General features: G+C 28.1%; 1 protein-coding gene across 4 annotated transcripts; it reads left to right on the forward strand.

Annotated features, from left to right (window-relative positions):
* The first annotated feature begins 3,022 nt into the window (after positions 1 to 3,022).
* On the forward strand, positions 3,023 to 16,494 carry LOC117214437 (E3 ubiquitin-protein ligase RBBP6). 4 transcript variants are annotated; one of them, XM_033460570.1, is made up of 16 exons: positions 3,023 to 3,169; positions 4,473 to 4,656; positions 4,766 to 5,000; positions 5,121 to 5,360; positions 5,449 to 5,615; positions 5,700 to 6,068; positions 6,590 to 6,851; positions 7,022 to 7,265; positions 7,348 to 7,657; positions 7,766 to 7,835; positions 7,923 to 8,210; positions 8,296 to 8,610; positions 8,696 to 8,989; positions 12,828 to 13,079; positions 13,158 to 13,391; positions 13,505 to 16,494. In XM_033460570.1, the coding sequence occupies exons 2-16, from the start codon at positions 4,491 to 4,493 to the stop codon at positions 15,945 to 15,947; spliced, it is 5,889 nt and encodes a 1,962-aa protein (XP_033316461.1). In that variant the 5' UTR covers positions 3,023 to 3,169; positions 4,473 to 4,490; the 3' UTR covers positions 15,948 to 16,494. The 4 variants fall into 4 exon arrangements, with proteins under 4 accessions (XP_033316461.1, XP_033316443.1, XP_033316468.1 ...); XM_033460552.1 differs by having other exon boundaries at positions 3,032 to 3,314; XM_033460577.1 differs by having other exon boundaries at positions 3,032 to 3,314; positions 12,831 to 13,079.
* Positions 16,495 to 16,568: the final 74 nt, after the last annotated feature.

Genomic DNA, 16,568 nt, shown 5'->3' on the forward strand with positions numbered 1-16,568 from the left:
AATTTTGCACATCTAATGAACACATTAGAACAAAATTTCTATAATCTAAATTTGTGATACAGTATGTATGAATGTATACAACTTTTAAGACATTAATATTTCTCAAATTATGTGAAGATATCGGTAAAGAAAAACGATAGATGTAAAAAAAGATGCAATTATATAAAAATTCTTAAAATTTATTTGATATCACACTAAAATAGAATATATGACATAATTCTATTTACTGGAGTAAACATGCTACTGTAAAACAAATTTAGTCATTTGTGATCATAGTTTATGATAGTGTTTTAAATGGACGTATGATTTATTTAAATTATGTTCCTATTTATTTTCTTAAATGTCAATAATTGAAGCCTCGACCATGATTGAAATCGCGAATAATGATTATTAAAATTTATTGATAAACATATTTCGAATATAATAACATTCATTACACATTTGTATATAGTGCCATGTCTTTCGAAAATACTAAAAAATTATAAAAATTGATGATAATTAATATATCATTAAACAAATGTATGACTCGTTAATATTTTTGCATACAATATAAATGTGCTACATATTTACATTGCAGGTTCGATCATTACAAACGATTTTTAGCTTCATATAGACTTACTTTAGAAATTAATTGATGATATTTTTAAAATATCATAAATATGCTTAAATATATATTCAGTGCCCTCTTATCTGCAATACTTACGAGAAGTACAACATTTAAGACAAAATATAATAATTTTAAAAATAATTGTTGTTCGCATAGAGGATCTTTTTATATAATATATTTCAAAGTGAATAAAATCATCGATAATATGATTTGCTTTGTCACTTACAATTAGTAAAGTAAGGATAATATTCAGTAACATTATTGTATTTAATAAATAGAAAATTTGCTAAATTTAATGTATAGAAGAATTTATGATTAAAAGATAATTAGTTATTTTCTTGTAATTTGCATAAAAACTGTAACAAAGTCTGTATAAATAATAAGTATATGGAAAATTCTATAAATCATAATTCGGGCCCAGAAAGAAATAAAAAATAATGAATAATTTAGTATGAAAGTAAATATTGTATAGAATTATACTGTACATTAAATTTATGAAAGAAACTATTATGTACTTTGCATTCTAATAGCATCTATAATATGAAAAAAGGTCCTCTGTGTCAATATGAAGCATTATCAATTTTATAAAATTATCGAAATTATACAAATGTGCATAACTTAAAGTCAACAAACGCACATGTATTGTTAATTTATTTTTGTGACTTAATGAGGACTTATATCTATGTTTAAATCCAGACGTACCGAAAAAAGTTTTATGTAATAAGTTTATACCTGAAACACGCTTTGTTAAATACTTCTGTTTAACTAGATCTTGAAAATTAGTTTAAAAAGATATATGACCTTGTTTTTATTGTGATAACTGCTTATGAGATCAAATAATGTAAAAGCATTGTTGTCAAGAATATGGTAACAATGCAATGAATCAAGTGATAAACATAAATAAAATTTGAGTTCAAATTTAATTATTTTATGGATAAATATATAAAATTTACTATTAAGCATAATAAAATCAATTTTGATTTCGTAATCAAAATACAAATAATAGAAAAATATATAATGCATTTAAGGAGCTTGATAAAGTCAACAAATGTAAGTTTTCATACTTTTACAGTTAAATGTTTATGGTCTGATATGTATTAAAAATAAGTTTTATTATTTAGTATAATTGACCCATTGCTAGAATGTCAACAATGCTATTATCAACTGTATATGTACATATTATACTAATGATATAAAAATCATGCATAGTTTTAATATACATATATATCATAATATGTAATGTCATTACATATTTTATTGTTATGATAAAACAAAAAATTGAAGTTTTGCGGTAATAATTTTATAAATATTTTAATAGTGAAAAATACACAACAATTTTTTTCTTATATCAAGTGTTCTCATAACTCATTAAAACTTATGATAAAGTTTCAATTTTTTTTATGTATAAATTTGTCTAAGTAATTACGTTAATGATCTCGAAATAATATCATTATGAGCTTAATGCTGATTACAAGAATGTGTAGTATTAAAAATACTTTTTCAAAATTGTACATTGAATTACGTGTTGATATCAATTACAATATTATTTTTTACAAATGTAATACATTATAATACATTTCGTAAATCAATATTAACAAATATTAATAATCTTAACAAACAAAAATAAGTGATTTTCAGGAATAAAGAGAAGGAATTTCACAAATTTATAATTTTTATCCATTTTATACTAATTTTACAAAATTTTAAACCGAATATTTTTAAAATAAGAGAAGTTTGGAAAATTTAAAACATTTAATTTTTATATAAAATTAAATAAAATTTTTGTTATTTAGTATACGCGCAAATGTATCCTATAAACTAAACATATGCACGCATATATATATAATCATTGAGCATTGTATATTTTTGGAGCTTATAATAATTTTGTAATAAATATAAAATACAACATTATAAGTATTAATTGAAATTTATTTCTTAGATATAATCTATAAAGAATTATTCATTTTCCTTTTCTATTAGAATGAACATAGCATACATTCTATGCATAATCTTTACTTTTGTATAATCAAATACATTTTTAGTAATAAATATTGTTATATATTATTTGTACTACCATTCATTTAATAATTTTGTTCAATAATTCGTGCATTAATTATGTCGATACTTTGTGAGAGAATCGTTTTCACATTTTGATGGAGTTTTGATTGAATGTGATGTCCCTAGATCGTCAGTGATATACTTCGTGTTTTATTATAATCGTAGAGAATATTAGGTAGCATAATATAAAAGTTTTTAAAATGCATGGAGAATAATAACCTATTTATTTAAATGTACTAAATAATATATTATGATCTATCATCTGATAATATTATTTTCCTTTTTTGAATAAATAAAGTATACTAAATGCAACAAACTGTAACATTATTTTGAAGGTAAGAAATAACGTATATATGTTATTGATTGTGCCATCTATAAACTCACTGTGTCATTGCTACTATAGACGATTGAATTATTCACTTGGTGTTTTTCGGTTATGCGATTGCAGTGTTTTGTTCAGAATGTCTTGCTTTTATCGCAGTCAATACGTGTATGTGTGTACAGGTTAGACATTTGATTTCGGGGTTTATAAAAAATATTTCAAAAATTGACTATTCCTCGCAACATGCTAGAAGTTGGAAATCATATTTGTATGTACTGGATGAATATACATTTATCGCTTCCATTATTTGAATTTATTCATTTTGTAGTGAGTATTTGTAGTGAATAAGTAATAATTCTCCCTTCCTTCTCTTTTCTTCATTCATATTCCAATTTACATTCATTTTCTAACATTGATTCTTAACCTCACTAACATTTTTAATGCGTTTTTAATTAGCCAATATCGAGCATTTTATTGTTTCTAGTTTTATCAAGCTATCATCACTTAAAAAAGATTATTTATTTATGTTTGTTAATTCTTGTAATATATATGGGCGTTTTTATTATATGTATATATATGCTCATTTATACACATACATGTATAGATATGTGTACATGTACTTGAATTTATTGTGGATGTGTCTATATATGTGGATGTATTATGATGAATGTAAATTCATTAAGAAATAAACTATTTACACATAATATTTTTTGGAAGACTTTCAATGTTTGTACGAAATATTTTGATACTATGGAAGATATATGTATATTTTGGATTAATATAGACACGCGCGCGTGTGCGTGCACGTACACACAAATGTATTAGTAATGTAATGTAACATAAATTATATTAATGCTATTAATGTTATTGTTAAATGTCATAAGTAGTATTTTTAAATCCGTTTGTATAATATTTATTTGTTGTTATTTATGTGTTATTATATTTCAAAATAATTAACATAAAACACTGTTTAAACCTTTGTTGAAACAAATAGAATTTGTGTTTGAAAGAGGGAATTATATATTAATTGCATTAAAATAACTATGTGATATAAAATTATGAATATAGTGTTTACTTTGAGCTTGTATAAAGATTATTAAAGTGTAATATTAATATTTTGCTTAGTTTCAAGAAAAAGGAAAAGATATGGCATAATTTCTAAAGGAATAATGAAGAGAATATTTAAGCTGTTTATAAACTAAACTAATGTAGTTTGTTGTTTGTGTAAAATGTTATGTTGAAGTTTTATTAAATTATTTATTAAGTGATTTGTATGAATTTTATATATATAAGAAAACAAAGACTATATATTCATATATACATAAATTAAATGAGACATTTTGCTATTTTATAAGTATACTATTTTATTATTAAAATTTGTTTATTTATAAAAACATTTTTTTGTAATTTTTATAAATTTTATGCATTTAATTTCAATGTTTTTTGTAAATAACTATTTTTTTAGTTTTCTTTGTTTCTTTTCAGGATATATAAATAACAAAAATGTCAGTACACTATAAATTCAAATCTACCTTAGATTATGATACTGTATCCTTTGATGGATTACATATTTCCGTAGCAGATTTGAAGAAGGCTATTTTTCATCAAAAACGTATAGGAAAGAACACTGATTTTGATCTGCAAATAACAAATGCACAAACTAAGGAAGGCAAATATAGAATATTTTATCATTGTTTCTTATATATTTGTTTGCAAATAATTATAATACTTTCATAAGAAATACCAATTTTTGTAAAGTATAGAAATGATTCTTTTAGATTATACGGATGATAATGCATTAATTGCAAAAAATACTAGCCTTATTGTTGCTAGAGTTCCATTAACAGTTCAACAAAAGCGATCATGGGACAGAAATGATGCTCCTTCGTTTAGTAACCTAAAAGATGAATCCAATTTAGGCAGAGCTGTAGATCTTACAAGGCTTGATGGCTCTGAAGAAGACAAAATTCGGGCAATGATGACTCAATCTACACAAGATTATGATCCATCAAAGTATGCCATTTTACGAGCAAAATTTTTATTTTATTCTATCTTGTATATGGTTTTATTCTTTTTTTGTTTTCTATCTGACATGTATACCAAAATTCTACATATGATGTATATCTTTAACAGTTACATGAAAATACGTGGAGCTAATCAAACTGGTGATGTACCTGCAAATTATCGTTGTTACAAATGTCATCAACCTGGACATTGGATTAAAAATTGTCCACTTGGGACAAATCAGGAACCTATAGAAATTAAGAAAAGTACAGGTATTCCTAGGAGTTTTATGGTTCCAGTTGAAGGACCAAGAGTTCCTGGTGCTATGATGACACCAACGGGTCAATATGCTGTACCAGCTATTGATCAGTATGTTCTAATATATAAAATGATTAATAAAGTCAATAAATATATTATATACTTTTAAAATTCGTTTAACTATTTCTTTAATTTTCAGTCAAGCATATAAAGAAGGTAAAAAGGAACGTCCACCATTTTCACAAGATCCTGAACCTGCTATAGAAAAACCAGAGATCCCAGAGGATCTATTGTGCAATATTTGCAAAGATCTTTTAACAGACGCAGTAATGATACCATGTTGTGGAAATTCATTTTGTGATGAATGTAATTTTTTTAATTTTTATATATTTATATTTATTAGAATTTACTATCAATTTTTAATGCATTTTTATAATATGTGTATAACAGGTATTCGGACATTCTTATTAGAATCTGAAGAACATGAGTGTCCAGATTGTAATGAGAAAGATGTTTCACCAGAAACTCTTATCCCCAATCGCTTTTTACGAAATGCTGTAATGAATTTTAAGAATGAGACTGGGTATGCTAAAAGACAGACATATAGACAATCTCCACAAACAAACAGACAGCCTATAGTACAATTAGAACAACAAAAGGCTGACCAGGCAACAAATCAAGTACCAAACCAAAGTAAAAGTGTCCAATCTTCAAACACAACTAATGTGCCCTCTCAAGAATATACGGAATCACAAACAACAAATTTTGAATCTCCTCAACAGCAATTTCCTGCTAGAGCTACACAACCACAAACAACTAGTGAGTAGAACTTTTAAATATCTAAGTTTTATTACATAGCTTCTATATTTTTGTAAAATGAAAGGCAATCCATAAATTTTTAGAAATGCAGAGAACGTTGGAAAATTTTAAAGCGTAACTTAACATATTAATTGCTAAAATTTATTCTTAAAAAGAGCATTTTGAATTATATACATCTTTTTTTATTTTATTAAAGTATGAAAAATTATTTTTGATACAATCTTTGTTACAAAATTATATTTTATCAATAAAATTACAGGATAAGAACGATTTTAAAAAGATTGTTTCGTATTATTTAATGAAATTCGATTATTACATAAACGTACAATATTACATAGTGGATAAGTTATGCTCAAATTTACTTCATTAGTTGATATAGGTTATGTTTAACCTCAAATATAAAGGTAGTTTACCTTCCGAATTTCATAACGATCGATATGAGATATTGCAAACATCATTTAATTATTCAACAATATGAAATATAGAATACAAATTGTTATATTAAATATCATTTTTAATAGCTGTTCCAGAAACAGCATCAGAATCTGATTTGCAAAGTGATACTGTAACAAAGTTAACAACAGACGAGGAAACAGAAGTTCCACCACCTCCAGGAACTGAACCATTACTTCCAATACCTGCAATTGGTAGTTCACCAGAAAGAGATAGAGAAAGAAGTGATCCTCCAAGTCGTGAAAAAAAAGAACGTGAGAATGAATATCCGGGTGAAAGACAATCAAGAGAACGTAGGCGAAGTTTCAGCAGGGATGGACATCGTGATAGGTAAAAATATTTAAGTAGTAAACTGACACCTATTTTATAGGATTAATTTTATAATTTGTAATAGTATTTTATAGCTATGTATATAGACTGTTTCTAACCTAATCTAATTAATTATAGTTTCAAACTTTCTATCCAACATTATTTTAATTTATATAATTGTTATCTTTTAGAAGTGGAGAACGTGGTCGTAGAATCGAAAATTTGCGACCAGTAAATCGGAGACGATCATTATCTCCTAGACATTCACAACATAGCGACTATAATTCTCAAGGAGCACCTTTGCCACATTTGATGAACCCACCCCCATCAAAAAATTATCAAGGTTTACCATCTGATGATGGACATTATCCACCCAATATACATTATGACAATGCTATACGGAGATCAACTGAAGATCGTCCAGGCACACCAACAGTAAGTTCGAAATATTTTACACTTATATTATTAAAAATATTCCATTTGCATATTTATATATACATGTATATTATTATTTCAGGTTGATGAACCACATTTACATGTGCCTTCTTCTGGTAATCAGCCACCTCTTTTACCTTTTCCACCGGGAGAAGATCGTATCCCTCAACCAAGCTATAATCAACCTCCACCTAATGTACCCCCACATAATCCACCATTATTGCCAGATCCATATATGAGTCATCGGATACCTATATATCCCCATCAGCAAGGCTCCCATTATGGGCCCCCACGATATGAAAGACCTCCTTATCAACAACAAGGGTACAGACCATCACAACCTCCTCGAAATTATAATGGACCACCAAGACCAATTAGGGGAATACATCATCGTAAGTAATATTCTAATGGACAATTGTATTTCAAATTGTACAACTAAATTTTTAGCATAGGTAATTTATTTGGTTTGAAATATTTAGAAACGTTTCATATTTTTTCAGTTAGTTATAGAGGATTGCAACCACCACCACCAGGATTAAGTAGAAATATTCACAATGGTAATCCACCTGGGTAAGTTGATATACTTTGATAAAGGTAACTGCTATTTATTCAATACAGTAGATTGGTATATTATCATAATATTAATATTATTTCCAGTATAATTGATGATCCATTAGAAGCTTTTGAACGAATGCTTAGAGAAAAAGATGAGCGAGATAGAAGGCTTGGAAAACATAGGAGAAGAAGTCGAACACGATCCAGATCTCGTAGTTACAGTAGATCTAGATCACGTTCATTTGGCCGGAGATCACCGTTCCCACCTCGTTTAAGTCGATCTAGGAGTCCTCCTTCAAAACGAAGATCTTCAAGATCACCTCTACCTCTTAGAGCACGAAGTCGTACACCAAAACGTAGATCAAGAAGTGGAAGCTTCTCAATTAGTCGGTGAGTTTAATTTTCTACACTATTTCAATATTTGTAACATTTGTAATTATTGGAATAAAATTGAAATTCTTTATATTATTTACAGTTCTAGATCATATTCACGTAGTCAATCTCCTAGACTATCTTTGTCACGAGATAGAGATAGAGACAGAGAAAGGGATAGAGAAAGAGATCGTGACCGTGATCGCGATCGAGATCGAGATCGTGATCGCGATCGTGACCGTGACCGTGATCGAGATCGTGATCGCGACCGTGATCGAGATCGTGAACGGGATCGTGAACGTGATCGCGAGCGTGAACGTGAACGTGAACGTGAACGTGAACGTGATCGAGAACGTGATCGTGAACGTGATAGAGAATTAGTTCCTAGATATCGATCACCAGCTAGATCACCTCCAAGGTATACTTACATTATTATGTTCATTTTAAATAACTGTTAACGAATCTTTTAATTAATTTATGATAATTGTGAATAATATTTCTAGATTCCAGCGAGAAAGGGATCGTGAAAGGGATCGACCAAGATCACGTGAACCTAGAGAAGGATACAATAGTTACTACAATGATTCACCAGCACATGATTATCAATTCAGAGATCGAGAGAGGGATTTACCCCCTCGAGATAGACCAATACCGAGATATCCAGTAAGGAACCAAGCAGCTCAGCATAATATACCGCCTTTGCTGCCGCATCTAGTCAGTGGAAGTCATCCACCACCACTTATGTCATTGGGACCTCCACCTACGGACAGGAAAGACTATTATGATTCCTACAACAGGTATTTCCGCCTCAATAGTACTTTAATTCATGTACACGCTAAGCAGACAGTCTACCGTACCTTATGCTGCTGTCCTGGTTAAGACTGCTCCGGAATTATGGTGAATGTAGCGAAAGCGAAATAATCAATTTTATGACATTTTAAAGATAATGTATACATATATGTTTTTTGAAAGCATAGTTATATATATGTATATGTATGAATATACGTATATATACATACATATGCATATACAAAATGCGCGCGCGAACACACACACACACACACGTACACGCATACACACAAGAATAGTTGTATAAATTAGTTTAAGTTTGTGCACATGTAAGTTTCAATAAAATTTAATTTTTAATAATTTATGGATTAAAATAAAATATGCTATGTTATATGAAAGAAATTGATTGTAATAAATCAAGAAATTGTGTCAATCTATTTTACTAATTAAAAATATTTTGTGAAAAGCAATAAATGAAAAACATATAAATTTATGCAACTATTCAAATAATGTTAAATTTTTGTTGTCACAAGAGTGATATGTTAATAGTAGTGTGCTGTGAGATTTTTGAGTATGGGTTGATATAAAAATGATAATGTTAGATTGTAAAGAGTTTATTTTCCTACATAACTGTACCTGACTGAAAATATTTATTTTCATTCACCTGCATTTCAATTAAGTATTTAATTATTAAAAGTAATGACTATAACAACAATAGTAATATTATTTTATTACTATGTATTTTCGACATTAAGAAAATATTACAGTAAAATAATTGAAATAATTGTTAACTTTTAAATAAATTATTAAGTTGTAAATAATGTAACGACTGTTCTCTAGATATATTGTCGATTCAAAAAAGTCATTACTTTATTCACGACATAGATTATAAGTCTCTGAAGCCATTAACAATCTCGGTTCATAAGGATTAAAAAACATATATAAGTTAAATATTAAGCTTTAAATTCAATTGAAAAAATCAACGTTTTGAACAAAATGTTTTGCAAAGGAAAAGATTCATGTTATTGTTTTTCTAAAGACTGATTTGATCTATATAATCAATACAAAGTTATAGACGAGTGTGTAAACGAATGCGTGTGTCATACACACACGCACACATGTACACATATACGTGTGTATATATGTATATATATAAAAAGAGTATATATAAAATATATATATATATGCGCGCGCGCTCGTGTGTGTGTGTATTTTCTGTTGTATTCTTTTGCTGTATTTTTCATTAAAAAATACTGTATGTACTATGGAGATTTTTCGTAGAAATACTTGGATAATTTCTAAAAAATATTTTATTCTTTTGAGTAAAGTTCCAAAATACATATGAAATAAAACTCAAATATTACGATCTTGATTACCCAAAGAAAGTTTGGATAGTGAAAAAATGAAATTTTGATATATAAACAAATATACTGAATAAAATAAACTGGATAATCGAGATATTTTGAAAATTTAGAATATGTATATATATTTAGGAATCAATTTATTTCGTAATAAGTTGATTTTTATTGCATTAATGAATATTTTTATATTTTTGCAATACTGTACTTAATATTTTAATAACATCTATTCTGTGTTTTAAATATTTCCATTAATTTTAAACAAATTTCGGCTTCTCATACATACCAATTACTAAATTGAAACCCATAAACAGTTGCAGAAAAAGTTAAGTAAACAACATAAGCTGGTAATGAAATATATTTTGAAATAATACATGATTTTTTTATAATTTCATATAATTCAGAATTTCCATGTAAATTGGAAAACATTTAATTGAAAGGGTCTAAGCACATTTATTTATTTTTATGTCTTACTATAAAAATACTTTAAAAAGTATTGTATAAATATTGTTCAAATAAGGTTGTTAATTACAACATTATAATATAATAAATGAAATAGAAAAGATCTTATTATTAATGATCCTTTCTAATTTCATGTTCTCCAATAACAAATTTTATCTGTATTATTAAATCATGCAACATTAATGTATCAGTTTATGATTTAGGAAACTGATAGCATTTGAATTCAGTATTGTATTATCTGTGATAGACAATGATTGAAATTTTTATTGACATAACTGAAGAGTTATCGTAAATAATCACATGACTAGTTAATTATACGTGGTTTATATCTTCTTTATAATTTGTTGATATTAGTCATATAGATTTATTAAAAATATAGGAATTCAAAATTATTTTTGAATATTGTAATATATACAATCAACTTCTGTAAGTACTAAAATAATTTTAAAATTTATTATTAGAAGGAAAACTAAGGAAAGAATTTATTAAATTATGTTATGTTAATAATAGTGGAATGAGTGCGAATAGACATTAATGTCTTGCATTATTAGGAAGGCTGTAATGTGTTTGGAGAAACTTTTAGATTCAGAAAAATACTTATTACAGTATTAATATTATTTATATTAATATTTCTATGAAATTTTTATGAACAGAAAGATTTTATAAACTTTTTCGTAAGTGTCATTATTATATGCGTTAAGCATATTGTTCAAAATTGTAAAGTTGTACTATTTAGCATGACAAAATTCGTTTAACTAAAGTAGGTTCATAACACTACAAGCTAGTTATTTTTATGCTGTGATTCATGTGAACATTAAGCTTTGTTTTTGATTGTAGAGGGATAAGTACTTTTTATTCTGTAACGTTTAATGTTATGTTTTCTTTTAAGATCATTATGACAATATTATTTGCAAAGAAAATGTAATTTTGTATACGCGACGTAAGGAAATATTTTTATGAAAATAACATATATTTTTGTTGATTTCCTTTTTTTTAATTCGTTATTATTCTTATATTGAATGATTGATTTTGTCATTTGCATGCATATAAGATATTATTTGTATGTACATAATGACATTACGTTATGAAATATACAAATAACCAAAAAGTGAAAGAAGAAGACAGAAGCAAGGAAAGTGTATACGGCAAGGACCAGCTTGGAGATTGTGGAAGCTACCCAGCTGATTGACAGATCTGCATGGTTTCTGAATCAGGTGAATTCAGGGCCAAATCAACATTTGTAACATAAGAGAAAACATTTCCTTTTGTCTGTTTTCAGTGCTTGAAGTAAAAAAATGTCATAGAATACTCATAAGAAAGTTATCAAAATAATATTGATTAAAACTTAAAAATTGTACAACATATTTACTAATGTAACAGTATTTATATGTTATAATAGCACATTGTTGGTGAGTAAAATATGCAATATTAATGTTTAAATGAGTACAATCAATATACTACTCTTGTGCTCACAATAATGTATTTGAAGTTATAAATGTTGATTTATTTACTTTTCGTTTTTATGACATAATAGACAGTAAATATACTTGATAATAGGTAATTTTATTCATTCATCTTTTCAGCTTTAGTATAAAGGTTTCATAATCAACTTTAATATAAAGGTTTTAACTTTTCATAGTAATTCCTCAATAAGGAAAACAAAATGGTCAAATTAATTTTTTAAAAATTAGTAACCCTTAGATAAAGCATAATTGTAATTTTTTCTCTAGAATTGATGAACGTACATATAATTAAACAACACTAACATACTTTTATATGTATTTTTGTCAAAAAGATATATAAATTTATAAATAAAAATATTGTAATAAATTTTATAAGTTGAAATTAGATTTATAGGATATAAATAAATGTACAAAAATTTTTAGTTCTATTTTAAATTTTAATAACTTATAAATTAAAGAATTTACATAGCACTGAGCTTTTATAAATCAAATGTATGACTTATAAATAACTTTTTGAGGTAATTGAACAAAAATATGAACATTTTTTGTGAATTTTTTGTCAGCAGGTATCCTGGACCATCCAATCAACGTTTTGGTAGTCCTTTACGAGATGTGCCTCACAAAAGATTTGACGATGTTGCACCTCCCGGAACAGAGGGATACTATGACCTATCACCGCCAGGTGTAGAACTCTCTGAAAGATCATTACGTGATGATCGTGATCGACGTTTATTAAGAGATCAAGAAGATCGCGAGCATTCTCTTAAAGATCATGATGCTGAAGATCGAGATAGATTACCTTTGAGAGAAGATAGGTATATAAGCATATAGTTCGTTCATAAATAATCCGAAAAATTGTATTTAAAACTATATATAACTATCACTTTTTTTAGGGGACGCGAACGAGATGATCGTTTGCGCGAAAGAGATGAAAGAGATAGAAGAATTTTGAATAGAGATCGCGAAGATCGTGAAAGACAAGGATTACCTAGAGATCACGATGACAGAGTACGAGAAAAAGATGATCGCGATAGAAGGGAAAAAGAGAAAGAACGAGATGATAGGCATACTCGGGATCGACGAGAAGACGATAGGCACATAGATAAGAAAGACTATGATAAAGATCGGTATGTTCACATAAGTTATTTTATCTAGATAAAAAATGTCAATTACATTTACAAATAGCGTAATTAAATTGACTTGATTTTATTCTATGACAATAATACCAATATTATTTCAGTTACAGAGATGAAAGAGATCGTCACAAACAAGATGACAAAAATCGTTCTCGTGAAAAAGATAGACGGGAACGAGATTATGAAACTGAAAAGGATAGGGACCGACATGAACGTTATGAAAGGCGGTCTATGGAACGAAAAAAGAACAGAAAAAGTCCAACTCCATATTCACAGAAATCTAGGATAGATACGAAAGATATATCTCCTGAACGTATAAAGAAGAAAGAAAAGGATCATGAAGAAAAAAATGAAGAAAAGAAAAAGGAAAAGAAAATTAAAGAAAAAAAGAAGAAGAAAGATGATGAAAAGGAGAGGAAAAAGAAAAAGAAAAAAGAAAAAAAATCAGGGCAAAAAGAGATTGTGAAAGATGAACCCATTAAACCAACTGAACACGAAGAATTAATTGCGGAAAATAAGCAGGAAAGCATGTCACCCACAAAAACGGATGTTATAAAACCTAGTACTGAAGATGAAAATATTGAGAGTAGGATAGTTTGCATTCCTACCGAAAATGTTATAGAAGAATCAATTAAAGAAGAATTTGAAGATAAATCTTTAGCCATGAATCCAGAACCTCCCGAATTCCATGAAGCCAGTCCAGAAAGAATTGATCATACAGAATTTGGAACAAATCCCCCTAATCCTAATTTTAAGCCAATTCCAGAGTTAAAATCTGATATTAAACCTATTGATAGCCTTTATAGTGGATTAGACGATGCAGAAATAAACACTGTAATAACAGAGAAGTATTCTTTACTTTCAGAAAATGAAGCAGAAGATAAAAGTACATTGTTAGAAGAAAAGTCTCCAAAAAAGGATGAATTTTTAGCTCCGATGCCTGAACTTTCTAAATGGGAGAGAGATGACACTACAGAAAAAACAGACGATGTATGCGAATCTCCTATGGAAAAAATACAATTGGATGAACCTAAGTCCGCAAAAGTAGTTACATCAGAGGTACTAAAAAGAGCAGAAAATGCGATTTTCCAAAAAGCTATAAATGCCATTAGACCTATCGAAATTAAAAAGATAAGTGAAAGTAGAAAAGTACTATATCAGAATCCAGAGCCTAAAGTACTTGAAGTTGAACCTAATAGAGAAGCAAGGAAGAGCGTGAACGTTACTATAAATGTAGGAAGAAACGAAAGAAACGTTGAAATAACGGAACCAGTGAAGAAAGCTAAATTAGACCGGACAAAATTCAAACCAGTTCCAGAAACTTATTCACCTACAAGACTTTCCGCCAAAGAAAGATTGGGTGAAAAAGTAGATGAAAATAAAGAAAGGAAAATTAGTCCCATAAAAAGCTTTTTAGATAGACGTGAGATGAAAAGTGAAAATCAATCCAGAAGTAGATCTCCTAGAAGTACAAGAGATAAACGAATATCTCCACTATTAGATAGACGCGTTGATTCATCATTAACTATACCAGGAAGTGAACGTAAGGTATTCCTCGATGACAGAAAACGAGATAATAAAGATCGAGGTGATCGTTCAAAAGAAAGAAACGATTTCAGAAGTGAACGACACGATATAAGATCAGAAAGAGATCCAAGAATTGATTCGAGGGGAGATTTCAGATCGACTCGTAACGATTCTAAAGGGGAAAGGATAGATAAGGATAGAGAAAAAGATAGAGATAAAGAAAGAAGAGGAAGAACGCCATCTTGCACGTTTAAAAGAAATGATATCCCAAAGATAGGTCTTTTGAAGAGTAGAGAGGAAGAAGATGATAGGCGTAGAGACAAGAAAACAAAGGAAGATAAGAAAAGAAAGAAAGAACATCGAAGTAGAAGCAAATCCAAAGAACATAAGAAACGGAAAGAAAAGAAACATAAGAAAGATAAAGAAAAAAACTTAGAGAAGAAACAGAAGCATAAAGAAAATATTGGTTTAAAAGATAAACCTGAAAGCAATGAAACTAAAATAAATTATGAAAATCCTGAACCTCCAGCTACAGAATCTATAAAGAAGCAAAGAAAGAATCCAAGACTTGTGTCCGATCGTAAACGTAGTATGCTCGATGAAGCTAGTTTTGAACCTGACTATAGTGCTTCTGACTCAGAATCAGATGGTGAAGATGGTAAAGTGGTTTCATTACCTACCAAAAAACTCAAACTCGATGAGCCAGATATAGAAAAGGAAATGGATATAAAGTCACTTAAAAAGCGATCAAAATCTACAAGTAGCGAAGATTCATCCAGTACCTCAGATAGTTCTACTACTGATTCAGATAGTTCAGATGAATCGCATAAAAAGAAGAAGAAGAAGCATAAAAAACATAAGAAGAAGAAATCTATGAAAAAAGATAGTAGTTCTGATTCAGATTCTTATTCAGATTCATCTGAAACAAGTACAGATGAAGAAAAGCATAAAAAGAAATCAAAAAAATCAAAGAGTAGGAACAAACAAGCAAAAAAGAAGAAGAAATCAAAGCACAAATGACATCATTAGATGTCTGATATTTTAAAAAGTAAATTCTGACAGTAATTTTTCTTTGTGAATGCTTTTTAATGTAAGGTCTTGTACCAGAATTATTTACTATTGTATGCATCAAACTGATATAGTCGACTTATTCTATATTTACAATATTACAACAGCGTTCAAAGTTAATTTGGACAAACATTAGTGACTCATTACTTATTATTAATAGCCAGTACTTTTTTGGGATTGAAAAATTTAACGAAATAAGGAATGGGTAACAAACTATGACATTTAACTTGTATTTAATTTTGAGATATTATTAAGGCCTTTACATGATTGTCCATGTTCTAATTCCATCTCTAAAATGCTGTAAGTAAATTTATTACAATAACTAATGTACATTATAGCATTCAGTGGATAATATCTTTAAGAAATCTGATACTATACTTTTAGAAAACAACAGCAATTATATTTAAGATCTCCAATATTGCAGCATTATATTGTACTTTCATAATGTAATGTCAATATGTAAAAGACGTCATGAAATAAAAAGACGAAATTCTTTTAATTTATCCTTGTTCTCGTTGTACAAAATATTAGAAATCATTTACCATACAAAATTATATATGTTCTATAAAATCT

The sequence above is a fragment of the Bombus bifarius genome, unplaced genomic scaffold, assembly GCF_011952205.1.
Source record: "Bombus bifarius isolate JDL3187 unplaced genomic scaffold, Bbif_JDL3187 scf7180000007970, whole genome shotgun sequence".
NCBI classification, from domain to species: domain Eukaryota; kingdom Metazoa; phylum Arthropoda; class Insecta; order Hymenoptera; family Apidae; genus Bombus; species Bombus bifarius.